The sequence below is a fragment of the Eucyclogobius newberryi genome, unplaced genomic scaffold (genome assembly GCF_026437365.1).
Source record: "Eucyclogobius newberryi isolate DKJ021-1_F unplaced genomic scaffold, fEucNew1.0.hap1 SCAF_15, whole genome shotgun sequence".
NCBI classification, from domain to species: Eukaryota; Metazoa; Chordata; class Actinopteri; order Gobiiformes; family Gobiidae; genus Eucyclogobius; species Eucyclogobius newberryi.
In genome coordinates, this window is record NW_027315779.1 from 11,747,496 (window position 1) to 11,764,837 (window position 17,342).

The 17,342-nt window shown below is 42.5% G+C and overlaps 2 protein-coding genes across 2 annotated transcripts; both read left to right on the forward strand.

Moving 5' to 3' along the window:
* The first annotated feature begins 1,454 nt into the window (after positions 1–1,454).
* On the forward strand, positions 1,455–5,602 carry camlg (calcium modulating ligand). The gene is made up of 4 exons (XM_072446036.1): positions 1,455–1,765; positions 2,528–2,916; positions 2,993–3,058; positions 3,885–5,602. Exons 1-4 carry the CDS (start codon positions 1,585–1,587, stop codon positions 4,074–4,076), a joined length of 828 nt encoding a protein of 275 aa, XP_072302137.1. The 5' UTR covers positions 1,455–1,584; the 3' UTR covers positions 4,077–5,602.
* Positions 5,603–11,937: 6,335 nt separating this feature from the next.
* On the forward strand, positions 11,938–17,342 carry LOC140360451 (uncharacterized). The gene is made up of 4 exons (XM_072445656.1): positions 11,938–11,964; positions 12,861–13,430; positions 16,739–16,888; positions 16,998–17,342. The coding sequence occupies exons 1-4, from the start codon at positions 11,938–11,940 to the stop codon at positions 17,340–17,342; spliced, it is 1,092 nt and encodes a 363-aa protein (XP_072301757.1).

The following is a 17,342-nucleotide window of genomic DNA, read 5'->3' on the forward strand; positions in this document are numbered from 1 at the left end:
ATGTAGTACTTTTGCGCAAGAATGCAGACACTCGCAATGGTTTCAGCCATTGCACATTATTTTATTTATTAAACTTTGCCATCTAAAGAAAAGGTGACACAAATGGCTCGGCCTCAGTTTGTGTTGAATGTTTGAATATTTAAGTAAATATTTAAACATTAATTTAAAATAAATTATCTATTTTGGTTGAAAAAGCGCAAACTCCATTACTAAAATATGAATATATTTATCTACTGATGGTGATTGTTTTGCATTCTTTGTTCTCCTCGGGAATGATAAATTATTTTATCTTTTAAAAGTCAATGACTGACAATTTTTCCTGAGCAAAACTAAATTCTTACTTAACTAAAGATTTTAAACATTGGTCAAACTGGGATAACCCTGATCCGACCTGGTTTTCTGCTTATTTAGGTTACTCTTTTGTCTTTTCAATTCAATTCAATTTATTTTTGTAATGCCCCAAATCACAACAACGGTTGCCTCTGAGGGCCACAGTGAAAAACGAATTAAGCAACGTCTGTGGTGGCGGGAGACGATGTTCCAGAGTCCTCTGTCCTTAGACCCTCCTTCTCGGCCAGGAAAAACTACAAAAAACCTCCTTGGGGGGAAAGGGAAAAGGTAGAAACCTGGAGAAGTTCCACAGTGAAGGAGAGATCTGACTCTCACAGACGGACGCGAGGGAGACAGTGGAGCTGGAGCCTTTTCACTCTGGTCTTGTTCTGTTTAATTTGTTAGATAAAAAAAATCTCTTACTGCATAATGATTTCTAAAATATAACTGATTTAAGATGACATGTTTATGTTTATCAGAATACACCATTTGTCTTTATTAATGGTATATTAAAACAATGCTGCACAAATCAGATCTGTCGTAGTTACAGATTAAAATCGGCTCAATTTAATTCGATTTTTTCTTTGAACACAAAGAGCTTCAGACAGGGCAGTGCCTCCCGTTCGCTCACCATAAAAAAACTATCCACACAGAGAATTTAACTACTTTAAGAGACACTATTTTTATAAGACCCCCTTTTCAGTTTATTATTATTACAGACTTTACCCAGGTTTTTGTTGCAAATCATTTAATGTTATTTAATTTCCCGAACATTTACAAAAGCACAATTTGTCAAAAATAATACATTACGCAGTCGATATTATTTATAGAAGATCTTTATTATTGAAACATGTCAGAGATCTGAAGTCTAACTGTTGTTTCTAGTTTAATGTATTATTTATATATATATATATATATATATATATATATATATATATATATATATATATATATATATATATATATATATATATATATATATATATATATATATATATATATATATATATATATATATATATATATATATATATATATTTTTTTTTTTTTTTTTTTTTTTTTTATCATTACATTTATGCTTTGTCACTGCAGCGGTTCGCCTACGTCATCACTGCGCGCCTCCGTCGCTTCTGCTCGTTCATCTTGTGTTTTCAGCCTTTTGTTTTTCCTTCTTTCTCTCGAGCTCCGTGACGACACCAGACCCGGCGGCCTCGTGCTTTTTCACACCGGTGTTCAGCGCTGCTCGGAGCCGCCATGGAGTCCGAGGACGCAGTGGGGGAGAGGCCCACGACCGCCGCGGAGCCCGAGGCAAAGCCGCCCGGAGCTCAGTCCGCGGCGCAGCGCAGAGCCGAGATCCGCCGCAGGAAACTGCTCCAGAACTCCGAGGAGAGGATGCACCGGATCGTGGGCAAAGCCAAAACTGAGCCCGACAGCGGTACGAGGCCCTTTAAACATGTTATTCTGGCTAAATGTGGTTAAACATTTGGACAGAAGAGGCTGAGAACACAAAAGGTCAAAGGCAGGATCATTCTGGAGCTTTAGCCAGTGAAAACACATGAGAATGAGTATCCACCTGTTGTATGATATATATACCCCTTAAAATATCTACTTTGGTCTGACGAGGTCTAAAGGATAAACTACAACTCGACTTGTTGCAGAAGCTTCAGCTGCAGACACATGTTCAGCTCCTTCAGAATCCTCACTGAGCTGCAGAGGCCGCACTAGCTCTGACCTGGGCTCAGAGAGAGGTCAAAGCACAGGTTTAAAAACTGGACGTAGTCATAGAAACTGGCACAAATGCAAACACACCGTGGGCCGCACATGAGCTGCTTCCATCTGTCCCATCAGAGCCAGTTCCACCCGCAAGCGGCAATGAAGGGCCTGGTCAAATAAGATAAGATAAGATAATCCTTTATTGTCCCACATGGGGAAATTTCATTGGTGCAACGCAGGTAGATACAGAGGTAAATACATACAATGTCTTAAAGACAGACAATATGTATTTAGATTTAGTGATAAATTATATTACTAGTGTGATCAATTTGTTTTATTAATTGACAACACTGTTTATAACGACAGTTTCACCACATCAAACGTTTACAACTGTTTGTATTCATCTATTTTTTACTTTAGACTTGATTTGGTTAAAATACTGTCTACAAACTAAGAACTCTTCTTTCATCTTTCGCTCTTCCAGTTTCCTCTCTTCGTTTAGAGCCGCGCTTCCACCTGGACTTGGACGGCTCTCAGTCCTGGACGCCCCCCGTCTCCAGTATAACGCACAGCCCCTCCCCCAGCGCGGCGTCCGACTGCAGCAAACCTCTAGAGGGCGCCGTGGAGGAAGACCCGGGCGAGGTGAGGCAGATGCCCAGAGGCGAGGAGCGCAGCGCGTCCCCCAGGAGAGGCCTGCAGAAGTACCTGTCCCGCTTCGACGAGGCCATGAACCTGCGCGGGCAACTGGCCAACGAGAAGCCGGCGCAGGACGCGGGGGCGGAGCCCGAAGAGTTCGACGCGTTCAGGGTCTTCCGGCTCATCGGCAGCATCCTCCTCGCGCTGTTTGTCCGAGCGTTCGTCTGCAAATATCTGGTGAGTCGCGGCAAACGGAAGCTTTCGTCTGCTTTTCTCCGCTTCGTTCATCCAGTTCTCACCCGTTTGTTTTCAGTCCATCTTTGCCCCCTTTCTGACCCTGGAGCTGGCCTACATGGGGCTGTCCAAGTACTTCCCAAAGGTGAGTCCTTCAGTTGGAAACTATTCATTTCAAAATCATCTTAAAAATCCTGTCTTGAGCTTTTAGAGCTTCTTCCAAATATGAGAAACTAGCATGAATCGACCTGTAAAAGGGCAGGTCTGTTACTTATCTCAGCACGCTGCAGGGAGGATGTTTCCTGTGGTCCAAAACTCCCACAATCCCTCTTTAAGAACTGCAAACGTCGTGGGCCTCGATTAGAGCTGGGTGTTGCCAAGTACCTGATATGACCATGATATACCAATCCCGATACACAGAACTTGATACGATACACGTCCTGATTCATGATATCCCTAAAAACCGGTGTTAAAAGTTGACTAACATTATGTGTTGATCAAGTAGAACAACAAAATGCATTTGAATCTCATGTTTACACCGTCTTCAGTATCGGAATACAACTGTCCCACGATGAAGTCACATGTTCAGCTCCTCAGACTCCGCCTTGTTTCAGCCGTCTGTAGGTTCAGAATTGAAACTGCAATTTCGAATGACTTTACGTTGTTTTTAGCACGATACGAGTCTCTGTATCGATACATGTATTGCCAAGAAGTTTGTCACGATACATCACGATATCGATATATTGAGGACAGCCCTAGCCTTGATATACATTTACAAATATTGTTATTGATGTCTGTGAATATTCCTTTATAGCGAGACGATTATTATATATTGGTATTGTATGAAAACCCATGTGAGAAGTTGGGAACATTGCTAAACGTATCGGTCCGTTAGCGCTCGAACCCTGTGGAAGAACCTTTTTTTCGTCGCGCTCATGACGCTCATGGCGATGTCCTGCTTGCTTCCTCAGGTGGAGAAGAAGGCTCAGACCACCGTGCTGACCACGGCCCTGCTCCTGTCCGGGATCCCGGCTGAGGTCATAAATCGCTCCATGGAGACGTACCGGCGCATGGGGGACGTGTTCGCCGACCTGTGCACGTACTTCTTCACCTTCATCCTCTCGCACGAAGTCCTGCTGCTGTACGGCTCCGAAACGCCATAACGACGACTACAGACTCTGCAGACGAGTGTTTCCGACGCGGTAACTCAGACCGTAGAATGTAATTTTCGACGCAGAATAATAGTCGTTTCTTAAATATCGCTCTCCGGGTTGATAGATTAACTTATTGGACCCATGTTTGTTGGTTTATTTGAGCATGTGCCCCGTTTTTATCATTCGTTTTGGTCCAATGACTTATGACTCGCCGGCGTTGACGCGTGTTCAAATGAGCGCCTGGTTTCGATGTGAGTTTCAGTATTTGCGTATGAATTAATTCATTTTTTTCACTGCTTCGTCGTAATTTAAAGGTCTAATTCAATCGATAGGACTACTGCAACTTACCGCCGATCCAAAGCAAGTCTGAAGTGGAAGCAAACTGGGTTCAAAATGAGTGTAAACCACAAGAAACGTGACGGGAAACACAATCCAATCACAGCCGCTTATTACGGTGTCGGGATATTTGTTCCTTTTATTTTTGATGCGTCGTGTTAAGATAAATGCAGTAAAATGCCTTAACGAACGACTCAAAACAAGAGTTAGAAAATCATGACGCCAAAAAAAAAAAAAAAACGGAAATTTTCCACTGACTCAAATGTTGAAAAAAAATGTATAAAAACGGAGCCCGACATGGAACAGATTTAACAAACGATTGATTTTATTTTCAATTTGTTTTTATTGATTGGATGAACCTTAAAAAACGCCAGACTTTCTTCGTTAAAACCGTTCGACCCTTTTTCTCGCTCGCACGCAACAGAAACGTTTGCTTTGACCGTGAAGCGCTGTGTAACGTCTACGATTGGAGATTAAAGGTGCACTGTGTAACTTTTCCGGGGGCTTTATCGCTGTGCGTGGAACGTTTCGCATCAGCAGTGATTTAAACGTGCCCCTCTCACAGTAAATCCGTGGGTTTCAGAACGGTGAGAAATCAAGACCGTTGGCATAGCGACTAACAATTCAGCACAAAATATGATCTCGTACAGCGGGAGATTTTAGATCACACGTCACGTCAAATATATTTCCGTTTCTCGTTTGGTTCTCGGTTGCAGTGGTCATTGTGTTTTTGTGTTGATTACAAACAAATAACTTAAAAGCCATACTGTGGAACATCTACAGCTAATTAAAAAATAATCTCAAACTTGCACACAAAGATACTTAAATTAAAAAAATTATTTCATGTTAAAAGCAGATTAAAAATGTAAAACAACATCTTGAATGGTCGAACTATAATTTTTTACACGTTAACACTGCAAAACAGGATTATGATCAAAGGTTGATTTGTTTTACAGTTGTTTTTTTGTTTTTCACAGTGAAAACGCTAATGTTACGAATCAGATAAAAGCATTTAGCCTTTGCGCACATAAACGGCAGTATCACTAACACATGTACAAATGTATATTGTTATTGTAATTGAGTGGATTTCTTTTTTACCTCATTTACTCGACTCTTTCTTTTGACGTTAATTTATTACTGTGAATATTTCTGTACAAACTTGAATTGTTTGCATATGTTTGTATTGCGTGTGCATATTGAGCAGTGATGAACATGTATGTATGTATGTATGAAAATAAATGTTCTAAAAAAGAAAAACACTTTGACTTTATTGATTTATTTTTAATTAAGATTATTTTATTTTTCAACTTCATGAGGAACATTTGAGCAACAATATATACAAACATGAAAAAAACAATGATAACTAGGCCAGAGAGAGAATGACATAAATTTAACAATCTCACAAATCATTAAAAACTAAAGCACAACTGAACCCAAACGGATGTCCCACTTTGTCTGTCAAATTTGTCCATTTTCAAATTGAGTCCAAATGGGACTTTTTTTTTCCTTCCATTTTTCGAATGTCCGTTATAATTTCAGTCCAGTCCTTGATCGTCTGTGTGTTTTGTCTTTCATTTTTGAGTGCCTTTTTCACTGCTGCCAGGAGGAGGCTCCAGAGATGATTGTGCCCATGACAGGAGCCCTGAGGCCCAAATACAGCGTCCTGAGGCCCAAATACAGCGTCCTGAGGCCCAAATACAGCGTCCTGAGGCCCAAATACAGCGTCCTGAGGCCCAAATACAGCGTCCTGAGGCCCAAATACAGCGTCCTGAGGCCCAAATACAGGGCCCTGAGGCCCAAATACAGCGTCTTGAGGCCCAAATACAGGGCCCTGAGGCCCAAATACAGGGTCTTGAGGCCCAAATACAGAGCTCTGAAATCCATTGGGATGGTGATGTCATAAATTGTAAGGCTTTGTTGATCTCGGTCCAAAACCTGTGAACAGGACAATACCAAAACACATGATGGTGGTTTGCCTCCTGCTGCCACATCCTCTCCAACAGTCTGCATTTCCCTGTGAGTAATGTGCACTTTGACATGAGCTTATAAAGAAACCAGACACACTTTTCCAACTTAATTCCCTCCAAACATATGATCCTGTGGTTCTCCAGTGAGATGTACATATACTTTCCCACTTTTCATCATCCAGAACAAAGTGACCCTCTCTTTCCCATTGACCCTTAATGTAATCAGTAGAGTGACTGCTCAGATTGTTATTACATTTGTAAAATTTAGATATTAATCCCATTGAAAGATCCAATTTATATGATTGATGAATGTTTCAGTCAAAGTGCTGATGGTCACCATGTCTTTTCATTTTTTGGTTGTATTAACTCCTTACTGATAAAAGACCCTTATACCTTCTGTTGTCCAGACTTTAAATCTTGAGTCTGTGCTGTTAGGTGTGAAATTTTTATCGTAAGCCAACCAGATTTTAAAATCTTTGTTTAGTTTGTGTGTTTGGATTAGGTCTTTCTATGTTTTAAGAACAGACCTCACCCGAGGGTTCTCCACCTCCTCCAAATGACTCAAGTGTCTGTCATCTGTCTTGCCAGTAAAGCCTGCACAGGAACCCCCGGCACAACATTACTCTCAATACTTTTCCATTGAGCTAAATATTCTGGGTCATACCAAGGCTCTGATTTGAGCTGAAATAAAATAATTTTCCAGACAAGGTAAACCAGCCTCCTTTTTCTTTTGATAATTGTAAAGTTTTGAATCAGATACAGGGTTTTTTCCCTTGCCATGTAAATCTTGAGATTGTTTCATTCCACTCCTCAAACAGTCGGTTTGAGATGGAAACCGGAAGACTCTGGACCCTGTGTAAAACATTCCTTCTTATAGTTTCAATCCTTTGACTTTGATTTAAATAGGGGATACGGGTGCAGTTTTCAAGTCTCGATGGAGCATCACACCCAAATATCTAAGATATTCCGTTAGCCACCAGAATGAAAACATTTAAATTTGTTGTACATTAACTTTGTATCCAGGCATTGGACATTCTCCAGGCTTTGGAGAAAATGCATCACATTAGGTATTGAAATTTCTGGTTTGGTCAAATACAATAGCAGCGAGATACTTTATGTTCCGTTCCATCGACTGTAACACCGTGTTTGTTTTTAATTGTAAATAAATTGGGCCAATGGTTCCAAATACAAAGCAAACAGGAGGGGAGACCAGGCACAGCCCTGCCAGACCCCCTTTTTCCAGAGTCAGTTGATTTGTTCATTGACCATTGATTTTAATTCTTGATGTTGGACCATCGTAAAGAGCCCCAATATGTTTTATAATGAAATAGTTGATTTGAAATTTGTTTAACACTTTAAATAAATATGGCTAACTCACAGAATAAAAAGCATTCTCATCATCCTAACTAATTATTACGGCTTTGTTTTGTTGTTTTTGTATTTGATTCTTAATCCACAATGATCATTCTGATCATTGTGGATTAAGTTTAGGAATATTTGTTCCATTTTTTTTTACATAATTGAGGTGTGTATACAATAGTCCACATTCAGAATAGAAATAGGTCTATATGAGGCACACTCGAGTTGGTCTTTCCCTTCTTTAGGTATCAGGGATTTAATGGCCTCTTTCCAGCTTTCCAGCAGTTAAAAGTTGCCAAAAGGAAAGGAGTGAGTCTTTTAAAGCTTTGTACCACTCTGAGGTGAACCCATCGCTCTCCGGAGATTTATTACTCTTTAATCACTTGATTTGATGTATTTCCAAAACTGTAATTTCAGCACCTAATTTTTTTATCATGTTCTGGCAACAGGCAAATTGAGGATGTCCAGAAAGAAATGTATATCATCTTCTTTATAATTTGGAATTTTAGAAAAAAAGTTTATAGAAGGATTCAAATGTTTGGTCTTGTTTGGTTAAGATTATATCATTTTGCCTGTCCTGGGTCATTCATTTTTTTCTTTTTGGCATGGTTTTCCTCCATCAATTTCTTTTTTTCTTGCAAATCTTTTAGCTTTTTCTTCTTTTGTTTCCTTTTTTGGAGGCTATGACTATAATTTGTCCTCTCAAGACTGCTTTGGAAGCATCCCAAAGGATGGGCGGAGACACTTCCCCAGTATCATTTGCCTCCTGATAAGTCTATATGTTGTCCTTTTTTCCTTAAAGGGTCGTTAAGCAGGCTAGCATTGAACCTCCAGTGTTTTTTCGTCTTTTCTCCAATTCTGCAGAATTGTAGATAGGAGCATGATCATCTATTGTGCCTATATCTGCTTCAGTGATTTTAGATCTGTCTTTATTGAGAACAAAAAAGTAATCTATTCTGCAATACAGTGTATGTGGATTTGAAAAATGTGTATATTGGCGTGCCCTAGGGTTAATTTCCCTCAACATGTCAATCAAACCTATAGTCTTCAATGAAATACAGAACTTTATTGTTCCTCCAGTGTCTCTTGAGCTTGAAACGTCTGATGTAGGCTGAATTCGAAGATTCCAATCGCCGCCACAGATTAGGGTTCCCTCAGAATGGTTCACAATCGGGTCCATGACATCAGCATAGAAAGTTGTATCGCCCCCTGGTGGTGCGTACACATTCAAAAGAGTGAAAACCTTTCCATTAATGTTCCCTATAACCAGTGCATATCCGCATAAAATAAGTGATTATTGTTTACTTCTGATCAGTCACACCTGGCATGAGGCCGCGCCCATGCTTTCACGCCACTTTCGTAGACTTCCGTCACTCTCACTCCCATTTAGCGCCTTTAGCCTATTTTCTATTTCTGCCCAATCAAGCTCTTTTGTTCCAAAGAATCTTCCTTAGCAATGATCCTGATCCTTTCAGTTCTGCTTTGAGTCTGAGCAGCACAGTTTATAACATCCACCATAAAGAGTACAAAATCCTCTCCTCTCTATCCACGACCAAGGTATTCTCATTAATTTTGGAACTTCCAGCCATGGAACCTTCACACTTCTTGGGGGCAACACTGGCTTCCCCCACTTTGCTCTGGCTGTGAGCAGCGCTGGCTTCTTCACTGTACTTACTTTCACCTCTTTATTTGACACTTTCTTGACTGCATCCGCATAGGAAATACCTTGCGAGTCCTTAATTTTCTGCACCTCAGCAGCTCTTTTGCTAAACCTACATCCCCCGTAGGCAGAGCTATGTTCTTCCCCACAGTTACAGAACTTCAGTTTTGCTCCTTCGTCACAGTTCCCATACTCGTGATCTCCTGCACATTTACCACATCTTTGCTTCCCTCTATAGACGACTTTATTCTTTAGACATTATTCTTCCCACTCGGTATCAAAAGAATATTCTGTGGAAGTGACGATGATGTCACAAAGCAAAAGTGACAAAGATGTCACAACGCAAAAGTGATGACATCACAAGACTTCTGTTTCAAACGTTCACTTTAGAACACTATGCTTTCTCAAACCCATCGCACAAAGACATTTCTCTGCGAAAAGGAAGGAAGCCCTTCTTTCCAAGCCGTATTGTACGCTTTCTCCACATCAAAGAAGTCAAAGCACTGGAAGAACAACTTTTAGGACTACGACAAAGTCGTTTACCGCCATAAAACAACAACAACAACAACAACAACAACAACAACAACAACAACACATCAAAGAATACTGCATTAACTTTTTCTCTGTTAGTCTTGGCTATTTGTATTTCAGATTCTAGGCCCATGAAGTCAAAGCGCGTTAGAACATCCTCTTGCTCCTCAACCTCGGCTCAGATAAGTAAGAAGAAGAAGAAGAAGAAGAGCTAGTCTCCGGTCTGGAGAGACGGGAGATGGCGGAGGAGAGTGGATCGGTGGTCGAAGACGTTCTGGACGTCGTGGAGGAGCAGCCTTTTCTGGCTGCATGTGCCCGGAAACGTAAAAAGTCCCTTAGCTCGTCCGAGGGTTCTGGGAATGAGCAGCAGGATGAGGCTGAAGCAATTGATATCCGGAGTGAGAGCAGAGACTGTAAGGTGATCATAAAGCTTGCACAGGATAGTGCGTCCTTTAAGGAGTGGAATTCAGTGGCATTGTCAAAGAGCCTAACTGTAGCTGTGGGAGTGATCAAGAGTGCGAGTGTCCTTAGAGATGGCTCGCTGCTGGTCGTGTGCAAGGACGCGGCTCGGCAACGGAAGGCGATTGGAACTAAACGTCTGGGTGGAAAGGACATTCTTGTGTCTGATGCTGAAAGAAACACGGTCAGAGGAGTTATCCTAGGTGTCCCTACGGCGATGTCTGTGGATGAAGTTAAGGAGAATTTGACTGGAGCTACGGTGGAGGACGCTAGGCGGTTGAAGGTGACCCGGTCTGGGGTAAGATGTGACAGCTTGTCGGTAATGGTAACACTTGAAGGGAGGTGCCTGCCTAGTAAGGTGTTCATTGGGTACATGTGCTATAGCGTCAGGCCATATGTTCCGCCGCCCCTGCGTTGCTTTAAGTGCCAGCGCTTTGGGCATATTGCAGCGGTCTGTAGAGGGAGGCAAAGATGTGGTAAATGTGCAGGAGATCACGAGTATGGGAAGTGTGACGTGGGAGCAAAACTGAAGTGCTGTAACTGTGGGGAAGAACATAGCTCTGCCTACGGGGGATGCAGGTTTAGCAAAAGAGCTGCTGAGGTGCAGAAAATAAAGGTCTCTCAAGGTATATCCTATGCAGATGCAGTCAAGAAAGTTTCAAGTAACGAGTTTAGAGTAAATACAGAGAGAGGAGCCAGCGCTGCTCCCAGCCATTGCGAAATGAGAAAGGCCAGCGTGGCTCCCAAGAAGTGTGAAGGTTTCAAGAGTGGAGGTCCCAAGTGTGCAGGTTCCAGAATTAATGAGAATACCCTGGTTGTGGATAGAGAGGATTTTGTACTCTTTATGGTGGATGTTGTAAACTGTGCTGCTCAGACTCAAAGCAGAACTGAAAGGATCAGGATCATTGCTAAAGCTGCAGGGAGATTCCTTGGAACAAAGGAGCTTGATTGGGCAGATATAGAAAACAGGCTAAAGGCGCTAAATGGGAGTCGGAGTGATGGGGGTCTGCTTTTGGGGAGTCAGAGTGATCAGAGTGACGAGATGGGGGTGGGGGTGGTCTCCTGTCCTCGTCCAGTCTCGTAGACGCACGGCTACCAAGCAGCGACATCAGTGGAAATATTAAAGCCTATAGAATGAAGCCTAAAGAATAAAGCTGTACGGTGGAAGCACCAAACGTCAAAGAAGGAGAGGAAGATGAAGAAGAGTCTCCCTGGAATAAAGCCGGTCGGTCTCTGAAACAACAACAACTATTCTAGTCACAAAGACATATCATGACCTCATGGGCTTTGTAACACCAAAGCAATGGAAGGAGTTCTTTTACGGACTACGACAGTCTGAGGACTACGAGAAGTCTGAGGAATAAAGTCTGGCGGTAATGCAACACTCGGATGTCAACCGCCATAAAACAACAACAACAACAACAACAACAACAACAACATATTCTTATCATAATACAGAATCCATGGTATTTCAACCCTTGTGGAAGCCACTTTGGTGAGTGGAAGCAAATTCTGACTTTCCAAGAAGTAATTCAACCGCTCGATAACCCTGCGCTCCATGGTTTTCCCTAGTTGCGACGTCAAGGCAATCGGTTTTCCTGGTTTCAGAATCGGTACTAAAATAGAATGTTTCCATGCTAACGGAATACATCCTGTATCCCAGATGAGATTAAGTCTTAAAATTAAGGGAGTGTCTACAGAGCCGCGGCGCGCGGCCCGGGATTGCCATGTTATTTTGTGCCGCGGCTCCTGAAACTGCGGGGCTATTTGGCCGCGCCGTTTTAGACCGCGCCGGGTTAGGGTTAAGGTTAGGGTCAGGGTCAGGGTCAGGGTTAGGGTTATGGTTATGGTTATGGTTATGGTTATGGTTAGGGTTAAGGTTAGGGTTAGGGTTAGGATTAGCCATGAGGCTATGTGGCACTGCCGCGGCTCCTGAAACTGCTGGGCCATTTGACCGTGCCTTGGCTCTGCAGCCACGGCCTAAAATTTAGCCTCATGGCTAACCCTAACTCTAACCTTGACCCTAACCCTAACCCTGACTCTGACCCTGACCCTGACCCTAACCCGGTGTGGTCTAACCCGGCGCGGTCAAATAGCCCAGCAGTTTCAGGAGCCGCGGCCCGGAATAGCCTAGCAGTTTCGGCCGCGCGCCACAGCTCTGTAGTCACTCCCTAAAATTAAACCAAGTATGTTATCAGTTAAATGAGAGAGCATATCATAGCACATGTCATCTTTACCTGGAGTCATCTTTACCTTAGACATTTCTGAACTCAAATAGACTGAACGGGAGGTCAAGATCATCTTAAGTTGAAGGCTGGGGTTTAGTCAATTCAACATTCTGTGCCAGAATATTATCTCTGCATTGCTTTGCCGCCGATAAAAGATTGTCACAGTGAAAACCATTTCACTGTTTCAGCTTTAAAAGTTGATTTTGATACTATGTCTTCTTTTAAACTAAACTTCTCTCTTCATCCTGTTTAGGTCCGTCTGGCTTTCATAGACTCGCCGTTCTTCACTGACCTTATCATCAGTAATGAGCTTGTCAGGCAAAATCCCACTTACACAACGCACCTGATCAGAACCATGGAGGTAATGCTGGATGTCCAAACACTGCCCCGGGGCGTCCTCATGGCTGTGGGTGGCAGGAACATGAAAGGTACCACAAACGCCATTGAAATCTATGACAACCGCACCAAACACTGGGTCTTAATGGACAAAAAGGACGAGACTCCACGAGCTTTTCACGGGGCGGCCGTCCTTAACAAGTGTATGTACATCCTCGGGGGATTTGACGGTTTGAAGCAGTTACGCTCCATGCAAAAGTACGACCCGGTCAGTCACACCTGGCATCAGGCCGCGCCCATGATTTCACGCCGATCTTTGGTGAGCGTGGCGGTGATGGGGGGCTTTATCTACGCCATGGGGGGCTGTGCCTGGACCGAGTTTCTGAACACAACTGAAAGATATGATCCAGAGACAAACCAATGGACAATGATCGCTTGCATGAAGGAACAGAGGAGCGAAGCGAGCAGTGCCACTCTGAAGGGAAAGGTATAAAGTACATGCCATACATACCATACATACCATACACACATACATACATACAATACATACCATACATACCATACATACCATACACACATACACACATACATACATACATACCATACACACATACACACATACATACATACATACCATACATACCATACACACATACACACATCTATACATGTAAAGTTTTAACTCGTAAGTGTGTATAAACAAGTTTAGGGCTGAGAATCAATACATGACTCATGATGCAATCATTTTATTATATTTACTTTAACAATTATATAATCTTCTTCTTCTTTGGTGTTTAATGGCGGGTGGTATCCATGGTGTTACATTATGGCCACCCGCTGTAGTTGTGATTCTTTGAGTTACTTCCGTTGTTGTCGTTGCTTTCAATGGTGACCGGCATCCAGAGACCAGTGACGCCCTTACCTCCATTTCATTACTCTGATTACTCTGAATCTCCAAAAGTAGACTTCCTTCACTCAGACTGCTTTGAGTTTGAGCAGCACAGTTTATAACATTCACCATAAAGAGTACAAAATCCTCTCTATCCACAACCAGGATATTCTCATTAATTCTGGAACCTCCACACTTGGAACTTTCACACTTGGAACTTTCACCTTGAGAGTGCCTTGAGAGTCTTTAATTTTCTGCACCTCAGCAGCTCTTTTGCTAACCCTGCAACCCCTGTAGGCAGAACTATGCTCCTCCCCACAGTTACAGCACTTCAGTTTTGCTCCTTGGTCACATTTCCCATACTCGTGATCTCCTGCACATTTACCACATCTTTGCTTCCCTCTGCAGACCGGTGCTATATGTCCAAAGCGCTGGCACTTGAAGCAACGCAGGGGCGGCCGGACATATGGCCTTACGCCATAGCTCACGTATCCAAAACACTTTACTAGGCAGGCATTTCCCTTCAAATGTTAAGATAAGATAAGATAAGATAAGATAATCCTTTAATATCCACACAAGGGGAAATTTCGTTGTTACAACGCAGTAGAACAGGAGGAAAGGACAGATTATAGGAAGTTTAAAAAAACACACACTCTTAATAGAACTCTTGGGAAACAAAATAAAATAGATAAATAAAAATAAAAAGATAAAGATAAGATAATAATAATAAAATGATGATAATAGAATAAAATAAAATAAAGTAAAAAATAGCTAGCACCGGCAGGCTGTCACATCTTTCTCCAAACCGAGTCGTCTTCAACTGCCTAGCATCCACTACCTTAGCTCAAGTTAAATGATCCTTTACTTCATCCACAGTCACCATCATAAGGACGCCTGTGAGAACTCCTCTGATTGTGTTTCTTTCAGCGTCCGAAACAAGAATGTTCTTTCCGTCCAGACTTTTACTCCCAATCGCTTTCCTTTGCTGAGCCACCTCTTTGCACCCAACCAGCAGCGAGCCATCCCTAAGGACACTCGCATCCTTGACCTCTCCCACAGCCTTATTTACACTCATCGTCAATGCCAACGGACTCCACTCCTTAAAGGACGCATTATCCGGTGCAAGCTTTATGGTATCTATTATGGTATATAAGTGTTACATTACCGCCACCTACTGTAGTTAGACTTTAGACTTTATTCTTTAGACTTCACTCTTCAGACTTCACTCTTCAGACTTCACTCTTCAGACTTCACTCTTTAGACTTCATTCTTTAGACTTCATTCTTTAGACTTCATTCTTAGACTTCACTCTTGAGATTTTATTACTTCTCGAGTCAGTGCCAGAGAATAACCAACTCAAAGAAATAGGACAGATCCCGACAGATCCCGAATAAACAACAACACCGAGTAATACCAAAAGTATATACAAGAATCAGTCAAAAATATCTACAAAAATAACATTGAATGACGAAAATCGTCCTGTGGACCTGCCAAAAAACCAGAAGCTTCTATAATAATTGAAAATAAAGAACTACAAGTACTAATAGTGGCTGCATTCATGTTACTATTACTACTACTATATTGCTGTCATTCAATAATTTAAATAAGAGTTTTCATTGTAACTATGGTTCTATGAATCCCAGATGACCACCAGAGTCGCTGTTTAAAGCACTGCTTCTCGCGGCAACTGCATCAATACCATTTTAGTGTTGTCGCAACAAAGTTCCATCAAATGTACCAAAAACAGGCAATACATCAATACAGAATCCCGCAATATCAATACAGCATGAACAAATAAAGTATTACGATGGATTTATTTTAGAATTTTGGAAATCTCCCAAAAAGTGAAAAATAAGATTGGCAACAGCAGAATGTTTCATAATCATGGGGCTGAACTCAACTTTGAGGGTTAAATCACCTTAAAAACAATAGATATCCTCAGCAACTAATAGGGCCCATGTCATGCAAAACTGACTTTTCAAAGCTGTTAACCTTCTTACAGTGCTATTGGTGCCTCATATCGTGCCTCTCAGCAGCTTCACAGAGAGGGAGAGGAGGAAGCTGGACAAAGTCATCAAGAAGTCCAGCTCCGTCCTGGGCTGTGCTCTGGACTCGGTGCAGGAGGTGGGGGACAGGAGGGTCCTGGCTAGATTCACATCTATGCTGGACCATGAGTCTCACCCCCTGCAGGACACTCTGTCCTCTCTGGAGAGCAGCTTCAGTGAGAGACTGATCCACCCTCGCTGTGTGAAGGAGAGGTATCGCAGGTCTTTCCTTCCTGCTGCTGTCAGACTGTAAAACAAACACTGATAGTCCTGAACACTCGCAATACTGACTTGACCATGTGCAATTCCGTCATATTCATGTGCAATTACTGTCGTGATTCATGTGCAATTCATGTGCAATTACTGTCGTGATCACATGCAATGGTATTTATTTATTTATTTTATCTTTATTATTTTTCCCCTCCATCCCTTGTGGGGAAATGGGAGGTTTTGTCTATAGGAGTTTTTGTTTATAAGAGATCTTCTATTGAGAGCGTTTTTCAAACTTCCTATAAGTTTACCTCTGTATCTACTGCGTTGCAACAATTAAATTTCCCCATGTGTGGACAATAAAGGATTATCTTATCTTATCTTATGTGTGCCCAAAGTGGTTTTCTGATTGATTACTGCTGTCTTAGCTAGAGAACAGTCTCTATCCTTCCCCTCGGATGAGCAGATGAACGAGGGCTACCCGAGCGTAACTCACCCCGTAGCGCGCTGTTTCAGCCCATCCTCCTGGAAGCACTCTGTACCTGTAACACGCCCCCCTCCCATCCACCTTCATGTCTATCTAGGACTCTATTGTATCTCAACGTGACTAAAGTATGACAAACCCTGTACACGGCTGTCTTTTCACTGCAGATCTACATTTGTGGGGGCTTCAATGGGGCCCAGTATCTGAAAACAGCTGAGAGCTATGACCCTCAGACCAACCAGTGGACCCTGATGCCCGCGATGTCCCGCGCACGTGTCGCTGTTGGCGTCGTCGCATACGCAGGGGAGATTTGTGCTGTGAGTTTACATGGACTATTGACTTATATTTTGACGTGATTCTTTGTTAGCATGATCATCAAGCAAATTCTTATGTCTTTCATTGACAGACTTTCTCATTCTCCTGCAGGTCGGTGGCTACGATCGGGATGATTTCCTGAACACGTTGGAGGCTTATAACCCTGAGACTCGTCGTTGGCGCGTTCTACCGCCCATGATGAACCCGCGCTGTAACTTTGGGATTGGTGTGCTGGACAATGAGCTATATGTGGTCGGAGGCTTTACCGGCCTCGACACCATCAGTGGCGCAGAGAGTTTTGACATTAGGACGGGTGTTTGGTCGACCATTGATGACATGGAAGTGCCCCGCTCTGGTCTGAGCGCCTGCATTGTGTACGACTGTCCAAATGTGTCCAACTGCTCAGCCCCAGAAGCAGCTTCTGCAGCGGCCGGCGATGAGTTGACCTCAAATTAA

What these genes read in the sequence shown, in the direction of transcription:
- camlg (XM_072446036.1), top strand. Translation starts at nt 1,585, where the DNA reads ATGGAGTCCGAGGACGCAGTGGGGGAGAGGCCCACGACCGCCGCGGAG. An exon ending in CAAAACTGAGCCCGACAGCG is followed by an intron (nt 1,766 to 2,527) that starts GTACGAGGCCCT and finishes TCGCTCTTCCAG; the next exon opens with TTTCCTCTCTTCGTTTAGAG. An exon ending in CGTTCGTCTGCAAATATCTG is followed by an intron (nt 2,917 to 2,992) that starts GTGAGTCGCGGC and finishes GTTTGTTTTCAG; the next exon opens with TCCATCTTTGCCCCCTTTCT.
- LOC140360451 (XM_072445656.1), top strand. Translation starts at nt 11,938, where the DNA reads ATGGTTTTCCCTAGTTGCGACGTCAAG. An exon ending in GTGCCACTCTGAAGGGAAAG is followed by an intron (nt 13,431 to 16,738) that starts GTATAAAGTACA and finishes TTTTCACTGCAG; the next exon opens with ATCTACATTTGTGGGGGCTT. An exon ending in ACGCAGGGGAGATTTGTGCT is followed by an intron (nt 16,889 to 16,997) that starts GTGAGTTTACAT and finishes ATTCTCCTGCAG; the next exon opens with GTCGGTGGCTACGATCGGGA.